Source organism: Lytechinus variegatus, chromosome 1 (genome assembly GCF_018143015.1).
Source record: "Lytechinus variegatus isolate NC3 chromosome 1, Lvar_3.0, whole genome shotgun sequence".
NCBI classification, from domain to species: Eukaryota; Metazoa; Echinodermata; class Echinoidea; order Temnopleuroida; family Toxopneustidae; genus Lytechinus; species Lytechinus variegatus.
The window spans coordinates 51179304-51194223 of record NC_054740.1 but is presented as its reverse complement, the minus strand read 5'-3'; the positions used below and the strand labels follow the sequence as shown (position 1 = coordinate 51194223).

Below are 14920 nucleotides of genomic sequence, written 5' to 3'. Positions count from 1 at the left end.
TCAAAAATTACAAACAACTTTATGGAACACCCGCCAGTTGAGACAGCCCATTTAATGAAAAATATAAATTTTGGTAAGAATGTGATACTCACATTTAGATTGATTCCTCGTTCTGCTGCTAGTTTTCTTGCCAAGGGGCTTGCAAACACCCTCCCCTGAGTGGCCCCAGCTGCAGGAGGAGCCATGGGAACAGGAGGAGGCCTTGGTGGTGTTGCCGGTGCAGCAGCCGGTGCTGGTGGTGGGGCGGAGGTTGGTGATGGGCGTGGTGGGGGTGGTGGAGGAGCAGCAGCTTGAGCTGGCTGTAAATGAAAGAAAACAGGGCCCCATAACACAAAAGTTAGTGATTAATTGATAAATAAATTCTGTTTCTGTTTGTGGTAACTCCCGTAGGAACTCGGCAGGACAGCATTTTGCTGGTAAACGCCAAGCTGGTATATAACCAATTACCAATGAAACATTTAACGTCTATGTTAATCAGTCATAGTGGCTGACGTTATAGACGAAAGATATCACTCTCGGGCCTTTTTATCAAAGTGGAGACAATGGCAGAGTTGGGATTTGAACTCACAACCTTGCGATTATAAGTCCAATGCTCTAACCACTGGACCACACGTAGGGACAGTGATTTTCCGTTTCAAAAAATTGCCTTTTCCGTTTCAGAAAATCTCAAATTCCGTTTCAGCATGTCAGAAAACGGAAATTCCGTTTCCCCATAGACTTTGTACACACGGAAAAGTGACAATTCCGTTTCCACATTGAATAGCAAAATTACACGTACCGTACACTCGCACTGGTCAAAATTGTAACTGCTACTGTACCAACAACACAATAGAATCTGTTCTAATCGGATCTATGCGGGTAGATATATTTTTACAATGAAATTTAGCATGCATACATCCTCACCTTTCACATTATTAGCATTATTTCACGGTGAAATGATATTTCATCGATAATTTTTGGGGACTTTTGACATCGTTATCATCAGTCAACGGCGTTTGCCAATCCGCCATCTTGGATTTTAAGACCACGATATCGTACTGTTACATCTTCAAACGTAGAGGGCAGCAACACACGACCGTGTAGTTGAACGATATGATATGTGTACAGTGCAGTGAAGCCCAACGTGCAACCCAGCCGGGTACGGGCGCGGGGTACAATCGAGTGTGCTGATGTCGAGTGCAGTCACGATGTGTGAATTGTCATGATTGTAGCGAAGTGAGGTCGTGTTTTCTGGGGTTTTTTGGCCATTTAATATTCTCATCTTGTTGTGATTTTGGAGTAATTTGTGTTGCTATTATGTGTATTTTGAGGGAAAATACCTTTTCCATGATTTTCCGTTTGAAATGCCACTTTCCGTTTCAAAAGGCCCTTTTCATGAATTCCGTCCGTTTTCCGCGATCGCGGAAAATCACTGTCCCTACACACGAACCGTGTGGCCTATCAAGATCATTGTACCATGCACTTTTCGCTCTGCAGAATGACTAGTACCAATCAGAATTGTTCTTTCAAATTAGCTATTAATTGCTAATCTTTGTGTAATGGTGCTCGTTGCATGTAGAAATGATCATAATTAGACCAAATAACTCCAGAAAATCATGTGTAATCCATCAGGTGTCCATTTCATAACAAGGCATAAGCGATGTTGTGTCTCGCCCACTTGTGAAAGTAACCAGAAATATTGTGATTTGAAACCTTCCTTTATCTATCATACTTACTGGGCTTTCCTTGATAGGAGCTGGTGGACCCGGAGGTGTTTCAATCACTCCTGGATCTTCAAAGTCCTTGAAAGCTTCTATTCCTGATTCCTCCTCAGCTATGATACACAGCAACTGAAAGAAACATAGATACAAATGATATTAAAGATAGTAATAAGGTTACAAAGATAAAACAATGATAAAGATAATGAAGATATGTGAACTTTTGATTAAACAGACATATGCTTGCTTAAAAATGTCCTTATCTGATAGGTTTATAGGAGCCAAGCTGGAAATAATGTCATTTATGTTCATCTTTTAATGATCGCTTAATACTAAAGGGAAATTCTACCCTGAAATGTTGCTCGGGTACTGTTGATCAAAGCTTTACGAATGATTATATGATTGGGTTTCACAACTGATTACATATTGCGGTCAACTCAATCAATTGTTTAAAAAGAATTTTGTAATCATTACAAAGCTTTGTGTTATGGAGCACTGGGCCCGTCTTACAGATTGGCTGACCCGATCAACCACAACTATGGAAAGCCAGCAACCACAAAATTTGTCTGTTCAACATGCTTTCAAAATATGATGTATATTCTCAATAATACATGTGACTTACAAGGCACCAAATCCACTCTGTAGAGCGCTCAACAAGCATAAAGAAATTAAAAAGTAAAAAGAAAGGTTTTGAGAACATTTTTGAAAGACTCAACAGAGATATAATTTTTGATGTCTTCAGGAAGACATATGATACTGAATATATTCCTGCATGCATCAGTGTCTTGACAGTTTACTGTGCTACTATTTCTTTTCAACGGACATTGTGCAATATCCTGTCTGAAAAATTATTACATTGATGTATTTCCGCAGTAGCATGATTGGATCAATTGAAACACTCTCTGTAAAGGCGACCGCACACCTTATGATTGGTCTGCGACTCAATTTTGGAATAAAACGTAGTAGAATTTAATGCTAATATTGAGACTTTGAATATCTTACTGTGTAATGTTCGAAATCATCATATGAATACCTATGTTCAAATCTGTGACTATGCTATCATCCTTCTTAGAATAAAAGCAAATTTGATATCTAGTCGCAATGACGTCATTGCAGTTGCATGATTGGCTACGATTTAAAACTAATTTGGCCTTTACTCCAAAATAAAAGCTTACAATCTTTCAAAATGGTTATATCAGTATTCTATCAATTAATTTTAACCTCAAATAAAATGATATGTTCCATTCACATTTTCTGAAAATGAGCAAAATGCGATTTGTTCCAAAATCGGATTGCGAACAGTCGTAAGGTGTGCGAAAGCCTTTAGACGATAACCTGGAGTCCCTTACCCTTCCAACAGGTACATCCTTGGAACCTTCTTCCACAAAGATCTTTGCCAGGTAACCCTCTTCCGAAGACTCAAAGCCCATGGTTGCCTTGTCTGTCTCAATCTCACACAACAGATCCCCATCATTCAGCTGATCTCCAACCTGATAGCAAAGAATGGTTGGGGGAACAATTGACGATAGAATTAGAAATAACCCCTTAAATAAAGTGATTGAAGTTTTCCTCAGCAAGAAGTAGTGTTGAAAGTACAGTCAGCTCACTCATCCTATTTCATGACAATAGGTTATGAGTATTTCATCATGACTTGTGTCATACCCCCCCCCCTCTCTCTTTCACTTTCTTACCATACATGCACTCATACCCACACTTAAACTTCCATAGCCTATTTCATAAAAAGAATTTTCAATTGTAATAACAGAATTTGCACCCGTCTTGTTTTTGAGCAATTTTCTGATCTGGCATGCACTAACAAAAATGTTGACTTTATATGCATACCAAAGAATACAAAATTTGGTCTCAAAAGTTGTGCAAGACTAAAAAGAAACAAAGTAATGAATTGCCATATTGCTGGCTTCTCACATTGCAGACATATGAGTGAAGAGTTGAAGGAGTCTAATGACAAAAGGAGCCTCTCTGTGGAACAGGTTTCTTCATTAATGAGGAAAATATGTGTCATTGTTTATTAGGAAATGTGTGGAGTTACAAATTTACTTGCTTTAGAAATGTCTATATTTTAGTAGTTGGGGGCTGTGTGACTCCAATTCCTTTGGCATCATGAAATGCATTAAAAATATCCCAATCTAGATAAAAGTCAATGTTGAAAAAAACCCATTAAACTTCCTTTTGTCAGAGGACAGCAGCAATATGTCCCTCCCCTTGACGGTATTAGGTTTAAAGGGAAAGTTACCCTTGGTCATAAATGTTGCATGAGAGAGGGAAAACATAACTAAACAGAATAGTGGAAATTGAACAAGCGATTAGAAAGTTAAGGCTGTTTACAAATTGAGAACACCAACACTGTGTAAAATTCAAATTGGCAAGTGGTAGGGGCAAATTTTCTTTAGGCCATGTACCAGGGATTTGTGGTTTTCTCCTGGGGGTGTAATAAACATATAACCAAGGTAGCATAAATTGTTTTATGTCCTCATGAACGAAAGATATAATTTGAAGTAAACTTTTTGAAAAATTACATTTTAAACATTTAAGGTTTTGGAGTAAATGGAAAAGTAGTCCTTGCTTTGCATCACTATGACATCACCAAGTCTCTATGAGTATAGTGATTACCATTATTTACAACTTTAAACATTCATAACTTTCTCATTTGTCTGATATTGTTCAAACTTACATCAATCGGCTTGTCTGATTTTTCTATTTCTATTTCTAAAAAAACATATTTTATTTGGGTTGGATTACCCTGTAACTTCTATTCAATTTCATACCTGTTTCTCCCATCTAACTACAGTTCCAACTTCCATGGTTGGAGACAGAGCAGGAAGAGTAATCTTGTAATGGGCGGGTAAATCTGTGAACAGAAAAAAAATCTTATCAATAAAGCTGGTTTCCTCTGAATAAAAGAATTCAAATACACGAAAGATGAAATTACATGTACTATACAAGGAGTGAATTCATTTCTCCTATTACATCACAATACGTCATAACAATATCATTTTACCACAAAACAAGTGGTTATTTGTATTCTTGTTTTCGTCTGTAAGGATCATCAAGTCTAATCTCAAAACTCAAGACATTTTGATGAAGGTTATGACCTCTGTGACCTTTGACCTCATCCCCCCCTGTGAAATAATCAGTCCATCGTCACTTCCTTTTCTAAAAAAATTGTCAAAAAATTACTGTTTTGAAGTTTTTTATTTTATTTTGTGACATCACAAAAGACAAGCAGATCCTCCATGTCATGTGATATAAATTTTTAAAATTCAATTTTTTATCATTCTTATTATCATTATCATCATCATCATTATAATCACTATTTTTAATTCGATTATAAAGAAAAAATATGAATATGTACCTCCTGATGAGTATGACCTGCATGGCTTCTGTAACTGATAGATGAGCCTGGGCTTCAACAAGGTGGAACTTCTCAGACATCTGGGGGGGGGAATCACAAAGAGAATTGTCACTTCATGCATATCCGATGGTAATATACCAATTGTAAAATAAATGCAGTTAAGGTAGTGTTATACATAAAGTAAAATATTAACTTGATTACTTGTCCGTTAAGGTGTCACAAACACCACATTTGACAGTGTGTAGGGTTTTTTTTTTCATTATATGCCTCGGCCCATAGGTAAATTGATCTTTTACAATATTTATTCTCTAATTAAAAAAAAAAGAACTAGGCCTACTGCCTGCATTTGTTTATTTTCCATCAAAAAGGGGCCTCACAAGAATACAGATCTACATAAGTTTTTTTAGAGTGCACTGGTGAACAAGAACAAAAAATAATATCTTACAGCTGCATAATGAAAGACTGATTTTTTGTCACAAGACAAATAATACAATGATTTTATGTCAATAATATGAAGACTTTACAGTAAATTTGAATGCTTTATGCACAATTATTTTGCTGATTCTCAAGTTTGTCTTTACAAGCAATAACAGAGTTAGACCCTATTACTGTAAAAAAAATAAAATACCACTTCATAACATGTTTGAAAATGAAGTTCAATAAAATGTCAGGCAATATATAAAGTCCGGGAGATCCGCTGAATGGGAAGTCTTCAGAAAATGTAGGAAGGACACACACAAGCTTATCAAGCAAGCTAGGTCTTCGTACATCAAGGACTACCTGGGCAAGGCTTTATCCGAGTCAACAAAATGCTTTTGGAACTACATCAAACATCTTACTAGAGACAGCCATAGCATTTCTGACTTGGAAAGTGGTGGACACTTATTCAGTAACGACATGGATAAGGCCAACTTGCTGAATGATCAGTTAAGGAGTGTTTTCACCATGGAACCCCATAGCAACATACCTTCTCTAGGTATCAGTCCGTATAACAGTATTGGTCACCACACAATCACCAAAGAAGGGGTTGAGAAACTCTTAAGGAACTTGAATGCAAACAAGGCACCATGGCCTGATGGTATTTCTCCCTGGTTCCTGAAAATTGGAGAAGAGCATTTGGCTGTCCCCTTACAGGATCTTTTTCAGTCTTCATTGAACCTGGGAATAGTACCCAAAGGATGGAAGAAAGCCAATGTAGCACCTATCTTTAAGAAAGGGAATAAGTGCTGTCCTGCCAATTGTCAACACTTTTATTAACATCAGTCATCTGCAAGGTAATGGAATATATAGTCATGTGATGAAACGCTTGGAGGGACAGAGTATCCTCATAGACTGTCAACATGGTTTCCGTGCTAATAGATCAACAGAAACACAACTCATTTTAACAATTCATGATATCAGTAAGGGATTGAACAACAATAACCTTGTGGATGTGGCCTCGTTGGATTTCTCTAAGGCTTTTGACAAGGTTCCCCACCGTCGTCTCATATCTAAACTCAAGTATTACGGCCTTGGAGAGGAAATCACCACATGGGTGGAAGACTTTTTGAAGAATCGACCTTAAAAAGTTGTCATCAACAGACAATCCTCGACTCCTGCCTCCTGTGCTGAAATACACATATGCAGGAAGTCGTTTCCAAAGCCGACAGGGCTCTGAATGTAGTCAGGGGGGATCTGTGGAGTTGTGATAGGAAAACCAAAGCCTGGGCTTACCTGATGCTAGTGAGACTACTGCTAGAGTATGCAGCAGCAGCTTGGGACCGTTCCCCCAAGTCAAATATGCACTCATTAGAAAAGGTTTCACAACAACCTGCCAGATTTTGAACTGGTATCTATTGTAACAAGCCAACTTTCTTCTTCCCTATTTTTAGGTATAACTCTTTACCTTCCTCCTTCTTTTATAGCTCCCTCTGTGTTTCCTTCTGTCTCTCTCCTTCTCTCTATCCTTCAAGTTGCTTCTTCTTTTCACCAGTAGGGGTACGTTCCAGTCCAGGTAAATTACTATTTGTATATCTTAAAGACTGTAGTTTTGTTAGAATAATTCTTGAAACACTGAGCTACATCAATCCACGTTTAGACTATGACAAAAGATGAATTCGCCTTGTATATAGATTTGCCTAATTTCCCAGGTACCGTACGCTGAAGTACCGGTCCCTTGACTTCGGAACGATTGGAACGGCAGTTAGATTTCAACAGTGGAGGCCTCTTTCAAAGGACTCTTTCATTTAGATATTCATTGAAATGTATAAAAATTAATTTTTACCATAGAAGTGTGACATGTGTCACCTGATGAAATATTTAGGATGTTCTTATGACAAGTATTTATCGCAAAATAAGCAAGAGTTATGCATTTCCTACACTTCTCGAGTGCCGGATTTAACTCGCACATTGTGCGTGACGTCATACTTACTTTCGGTATTCAACGGCAAGACAAACTGATGTTAATTGTGATTAAAGTTGGAATTATGATGAAATTTTGTGAATATTAAATCTACTTATTTTATATTCCGATGTATTTTATCATTCTGCTAGGAACATTAAACTTATCTAAGTTCGAAACCTAATTTATGGATAATAAATGTGAATTTTCATAAACTGTTTAGCGCATGACATCTGACATTGGTAAAAAGATTCAACAGAACTGATTGGAAATTTATTACAAGAACATTGGACGGCCTCTTGTGGCGAATAGGCAGGCTCGCTACACTATCGTAGGGAGGAGGGCTCTGTCAAGAAAGCACTTACTGATCTTTGTTGGACTAGGGAATCTCTCCAGACGAGAAGTAGGGACGTCAAACGTGTGAGATTTTGTATCTGCCAGCACTGCATTTCAAAATAATCAAGGTATCTTTCTCCCTCTATTAATATATCTCTCTCATTTCTGAATAACCTGTTTTTTAACCATGATTTTGAAAAAGGTCTTCTTTTATCTTTCCAAACATAAGACTCTTCTAAAATCAGCTAAAACACTTGCAAATTTGCTCTACAATGACCCTTTTAGGCCACGTCCATTTACTGTGTAAGGAGTCATGGCCCTAAACCAGCACTAAAAATCCTCTCGCTTGTACATGCAAGCCTTCATACAAATACCTGGCGCGATGTCACCTCATTGCTGAAAATGAATGAATCATACCTTTTTTGAAATTGGACGATTCCTACTTTTTTATGAATGAAAACAGAATTCCCGGAAGTTCCACCATCTTGAATTCTTGCAATGCAGAAGTGGATTGCCGTGAAGGCCACAATCTCTCTGGTAAAATAAATGTGCTTTATTTATTTTTCCCGCATTTTTTTTTACGAAACCTTATTATATAGATAGTTAAGATTAGAATGAGATACTGTTTTATAAATAAATCATGCAATAAAAAATCACATTTTCCTGATGAATTTGACGATGCATTTTGCAAAGAGTTTGATTTTGTGAAATGCAGTATGTTGTGTGTGAGCCTATGTGTTGCTATGGTGAATTTGAGTATGATAATATGTGTGTGGAGCTGTGTTGTCTTGAGTTGAAATTGTCCTACAATTTACTCTTTGACTCTTTTATATTGCAAGAATCTTATGATTTAGATAGTCGGTTACATTTTTTTTAGATGCACGTGTGCACCTCTCATTTGTTCCTCTTTTTATATTCAACAAATGAATACTAGTGTCTAATTTTGATATATTTGCAAGAATAATGATGAAAAGAATAAGGTTAATAACTGAAACAATTTCCATATTATGTGTGTCAAATATTTAGAATATCAACCAGTCCAATCTCAAATTATTACATTTTCGCATATTAATCAGGCATTTTTTCGCATTCGTACGAATTGATATTGATCTATCATCTAATTTGCATATTATAATTACGCTCACAAGAACAGATATGAAATTAAGTTACAAACTCAACATCTGTGTGAAATTTGGTGATTCATTGCTCATTCAAATTTAACTTAAATGCATGCCATTTTCGCATATCAATTAGCTAGACTTATTTTTTTGCCATTTTCCTTCGGTCCAAAGGTGAAAATTTGTGTTTTTTCCATATTTTGCAGGGATGCCGGTGGCAAATGGTCCCAGGGCCTGAACTTTTTTGGATTTAAAGAGTGAATAAATTGAGAAGATTTTGGCATGTTTTATTCTCTCACAACATGTGATGAATGAAAACATCAAAATTCATTATGAAATTACTGTACATGCGTCAGTAATTAACTACATGTAACCTCGCATGCTTGGCCTTGGGACTGCCCCTCGTCCTCGACCTCGATTGATTGTAAATTGCCCCTCCTTCGAGTCATTTAAATCAAAACTGAAACAACTTTAATAGAGGTCATTTCACACATGTTGCGCTATCTCTCCACTAAAGTTGGCGTGGACGTGTCTCTCAACCACTCATTCTATGAACAAGGTTATGATATGTCTCTCAACACCATTTTTCTAGACCCTACACGGATATATATGGGTGGTACAACACAAAGAGGATTGGTTCACTATCTTCCACAAGTACAAACCTTTCTGCTTGATTTATCAATGGAAGTCCTTTGGAAACAATTGGTCTCACGCCCCATATCTTTGATGAGCTCGAAAAAGGACGAGCTCGCACAAGACAGCGGAAAATAGAAGCACTCCTCTGCATTTTCAGGAATAATAAATTCGCTCTAGGAACCCTGGCTCTAGCTAGCTCTCGAAAGGCCGACCGTCGTCTGTAACCTTTGACCTTTGGGTCTCGTCGATATCGATATCGATATCGGGAATCGGGGAGGGGGGCGGGGGGGGGGGTAGGTGCCGTGGCCGAGTGGTAAGGCGCCTGGCTATACATGGAAAGTCCGGAGTTCGATCCCCAGCCGCAGCACCGATGCCCGTGAGCAAGGCACTTAATCTACAATAACCTTTTATATGTTTTATCCTGCTTTCAAATAAATGGAAATGCTATATGCATTATTGGTAACTAGGTTTGCACACTTGTTAAAAAAAAAAACATGCGCTACCAAGGGGTCCCGAAAATAAAAAAAGCGCCCTAAACAATGTTAAGTATTTTCCATATTCTGAAAAATACACCCCTTAACAAATATTGGCGTGTGACACCCTAGGCTTAACAAATATTTGCGTGTAGGCCGTGATCCCCACCCTTAACGATATTGGAAACAAAAAGGTATACCATTGGCAATTATAGTATTCCCTTCGAATTGAACCCTTATTTGCAAGTATTCTCTGAATTGAACTCCTAAACAAGTACAGCGTTATTTTAATTATTATATGTAACGGTCGGGACGTCGGTTTTACCTTTACCGACATCATTATTGGGTTTAGTTGGCCATCTCCCACACCGCCGGATAAAAGTAAGTACGTTGACTATATAGGCCTATTGGGGCCGCGCATGGACTCCGGCCATATGATTGGGGCAAACATTCTTATACCCTTGCAAATTGACCCTTAACACGTAGCTTTCCCAGCGAAATAGATACCCCTTTTTTCTTTATTTTAGTGTTTTTTATATCCTTATTACGTTACGTGCGTAACTATCAAAGACATATCCTTTTTACGTGTTTTGGGGGTACGTCGCACATGGTACTCACTCGTCAATGTTAGTGCCCCTCGAGTAGGGAATTATGGGCACGGTTGCGATGGGGTACATTCCAATCAATTTCAATGGTACATTTTATTCAAATCAGATCTCTCAATACAGAACATGAATCTTGCGACAGACAAGACTAATAGGCCTATATATGCATTGCAATAATAAGCAGACCTTCAATTTATTATAGCTTCGAAGGATCGAACAATCGCGACATTGAATAATAACAGGTCTGCGATTTTTTTTGTTTTTTTTGCTACCCCCCCCCTTGCTATTAAAAAAAGGGGGGAGGGGAGAAAGAGGGAGAAATAGGCTTACTTTTAGAATACAACGCAACTCTAAAGAAGGCCTTGACTTTGCATGCCTATGATAAGATGCATGTCTCGTTTCTAATTAACTAGCATTGATTAGAATCTATATTGATTACAATTAGGCCTAGAAATGATCTAGCAGATATGTCTTGTCCTAACACAAACAGTGGAAAATCAAGTTGCGTTGCATTCTAAAAGTACTCAAAGAAACAAAATAAGCCAAAGGAGCAAATTAATTACTTTTTGTATGAAAAAAAAGTTACAGGCCTTATATAGGTCTAATTTGTTGTATTTACTCAGCCTATACATGTAGACCTATACTGAGCGATCTCTGCATCATTATATCCCGCTTTTTATGACAAATATGTATATCATGCAAAATGAAAAGAGAGAAGGGAAAAAGAAAGAGGGTAATTTGCACTAAATTCATGTTATGTATATTTTATAATGATCTATTTGGGGAAAATATTCTTTATAGCATTTCAAATATGTTAAAAAAAAACAATAAAAAAAGAAAAGAAACTGAAGAAAAAGAAAATAAATCTGGTACCCAAATAGATTTCTTATGTATTTCTTTGTTGTTTTCATTCGACAGTATTCGTCGACATTTCGGACGTATTTAGCATCAAATTAAATGACTGTTGTCAACATAAAAGTAGAAATAATCACCCATTTAAGAATTTTAGCTGAAAAAAACCCATTTTAAGTACATATGGCATGACTGTCGTTTTTGAGAAATTTTGGTCTGACATGCAAAATAATTCGACTACGTGACTGAATACCGGGTGTCAAAAATTAACAGTTCAGCGATCGGCGAGGTCAAATAATTTCGCTCGGCGACTGAGTTTCGGCCTACGGCAAAACACGTCGGGGGGGGGGGCTAAAAAGCTAGCCCGAAATTTAGGATGAATAACCCTAAACATGTTAAAAGAACATGTACTGGGCTATTTGAGATGTATTGAGGACTGGAGGGCATGATGGCTCCCCTCACTGGCGTACACTGTTAAAAAAACCCTGATTTTACATAGAAAAATAAAAGAAGATTTTGCAGAAAGCAATACCAGAATCATTCTTTAAATTCATGAAACAGGAATTTTTCTGCAATTTAACAGAACAGGTCTGTTAGAAAAAGGGGAAAAGAGTGTTTTATTTAAGGAAATTTGTAAGATTACACACACCAAATACCAATTTCCTGTAATCTGTAATCTGGTAAGATTACAGGTGTTCTCGAGACTCTGCTGCAGGAACTTCTTTTAGTTTAAAGGGGAATCCAACCCAAATAAAAACTTGTTTTTATAAGGAAAAGAAATGTCAGACAAGTTGATAGGTGAAAGTTTGAACAATATCGGACAAACAACAAGAAAGTTATGAATTTTTAAAAGTTGTAAATATTGGTAATCACTATACCCATGGAGACTTCAAATTGGCCGCACATGTGATGTCATAGTGATGTAAGGCAAGGACTACTCTTCTATGTACTCCAATTCATATCATGGCTAAAATGTCATTTTGTCCCAAAGTTTTATTTCAAATTGAATTTTTCTTTCATGAGGACATAAAACAACATACTACCTGGGTTATATTTAGATTACTTTCCCAGGGGAATTGGTACTTAGGAGAAAACCACAAATCCCTGATAATAAAGTACATGGCCTATGGGAAAGTTGTCCTTGCCCCTTGTCATAATCAACTTACCCAGTTGCCAATTTGAAATCTACATAGTATTAGTGATCTCAATTTTAAAGCAGCTATAACTTTTTTATTGCTTGTCCGATTTCTTTCAAACTTTCACCATTCTGTTTAATCTATTTTTCTCTTTCCCAACACAACATTTTATGGCCAAGGCTGGATTCCCCTTTAAGGATAAATTTTCTAACAGTGTACCTGGCATATTTCGTCAGGGGAGGGGGGGGGGCAAGCGACAAGAATGAGCAAGGTGGGGGGATTGGCATGAGCGTATAAAGGCATATTTTTTCAAGGGGGCTGATAATCACTGCCCAATTATCAACTTCACAGTTTTTAATTTTCGAGCGAGCGAAGTGGTAATTGCAATGTTTATATTAAAATACTTTATTCCTCTTTGAAGGTGTTTACATTAAGTTTCCTATTCTGCTCATTTGGAGACGTTATAAAAGAGGTATTTGACTTTGAAATGAGTTGTATTCATGTATTGATTTGCATTTGTTTTATTTCAATATACACAGTTAAAACAAAAATTAATGCATCCATTCACTCGTGAAAAAATAAATATGAACGTGAAAATATATGCGACAGTGACATGATATATTACTAGATTTGGGGAAAATCACTCACTCACTGGCAGAAGGTCGAGGGAATTGAAATTGAAAAATAAAAATAATAATTGCGAGCGCGAGTTGAATTTTTCCTAAAAATTTAGACCTGAAACAATACATTTTGTGCACTTAATTATGAATAGGATGGGTATATTCCTTAGTGAATTATGCGAGCGCGAAGCGCGAGTTAAAATTTTTGATATTCTTAACTGAACACTAGACATTCTAAGCAGTTTTACAGCGTGGGTATCTAAACAGTCGTGCGGGCGCGAAGCGCGAGCTAAAAGTTTTAAGATTCCGACTTAAGAACTGGACATTTTAAGCACTTTTAGTAACCATGAACAAATTGTTAATTGATGCGAGCGCGAAGAGCGAGCTGAACATTTGAGATACCCCCCCCCCCTTGAAAAGTTGATATTCTAAGCACTTTTTTTAAACTATGAACAAGATGGTAGTTAAAAACAATTAGTTGGTGTGAGTGCGAGCTGAAAATTTTTGATATTTCGACCTGCCAACTTTATATTCTAAGCACTTCATTTAATTATGAACAGGATGGAATTTTATGCAAGTGCGAAGCTCGAACTGAAAGTTTTGATATTCCGACCTAAGAACCTGCTATTCTAAGCAATTTTTGTTACCGTTAACAAATTGGTTTCTAATTATATACTTTTTATTCTTTATATTCCGACCTGAAAACCGGACATTTTAAGCACTTCATTGAACTATGAACAGAATGGATATACCTAAACAGTTATAAGTGAGCACAAAGCGCGAGCTGAAATTTTTGTTATTGCGGCCCAAGAACTGGATATTATAAGCACTTTTTGTAACCGTGATCAAATTGGTTTATTTATAGCTAATCAATTGACCTGAAAATTTTTGATATTTCAACCTGAAAACGAAACATTATCTTAGGTATCAAAGTAAAAAAATGGTTGCGAGCGCGTAGCGCGAGCGAAAGTTTTGTTGTTATAATTATATTACCTAAAAGTTGTTCTGTACCTTTTTCCTGTCCCTGATCAGCCCCGTCCGTCCTCACTATCGGTAAAGAGAGTTCTAAAGTTGCATAGCGTGAAAATCACAATTTACCGATAAAAGTGTACAGTTTAATTGACATTTACCGACAAAGATGGTGGAACTAAAAAACCGAATCAGTTGGAACAGCCCCATGTGCCCGACAATTTATAATTTTTTTCCGACAGTCTGCAGTTTTTGTTTTCCCCTTTCTCTTAAACTCTTCTTTTTCCCCTTCCCCTTTTTTATCTCTTTCCTTTTTCCTCTTTTCTTTTTTTCTTTCCCTTTTTTTTTGCTTGTGACTCATCGGGGGGGGGGGGCAGTCTGCCCCTCTGTCCCCCTTAGATACGCTTGTGCGTCTGACCATGATACAATTGGAGATATACTATCATTAACTTGTTAAATTGGTGTGAGCCAACCGTACCAACGGATACTCAACTGGCGTATAAGGGAGGGGGAGGCTTCAGGGGGGCGTTTCATAAATATTTTCGTCCAACAAGTTGTCAGAGCTGACAACTTTCCTGGATTCTGATTGGTTGAGAAGCACTGTTACTATAGTAACTGTCGGATAAAACAGGACTTGTCGGATAAAACGTCTGACAAGTCCTTTCATGAAACGCTCCCCAGGTGAACTGGAGTACCGCCCCCTTCATAAAAAAGGAAAAAGTGTG

The 14920-nt window shown here is 37.3% G+C and overlaps 1 protein-coding gene across 1 annotated transcript in view; it reads right to left on the bottom strand.

Moving 5' to 3' along the window:
* The window catches only part of LOC121416042 (dihydrolipoyllysine-residue acetyltransferase component of pyruvate dehydrogenase complex, mitochondrial-like), a 35532-nt gene extending 25783 nt beyond the window's left edge, over positions 1 to 9749 (bottom strand). The window contains exons 1-6 of the mRNA XM_041609484.1: positions 9567 to 9749; positions 5071 to 5150; positions 4484 to 4566; positions 3047 to 3187; positions 1716 to 1829; positions 93 to 299 (exon numbers count right to left, since the gene is read on the bottom strand). Coding sequence (XP_041465418.1) covers positions 93 to 299; positions 1716 to 1829; positions 3047 to 3187; positions 4484 to 4566; positions 5071 to 5150; positions 9567 to 9691 — 750 coding nt within the window. The 5' untranslated portion in view covers positions 9692 to 9749. The remainder of the gene's footprint in view (positions 1 to 92; positions 300 to 1715; positions 1830 to 3046; positions 3188 to 4483; positions 4567 to 5070; positions 5151 to 9566) is intronic.
* Between the last annotated feature and the right edge of the window lie 5171 nt (positions 9750 to 14920).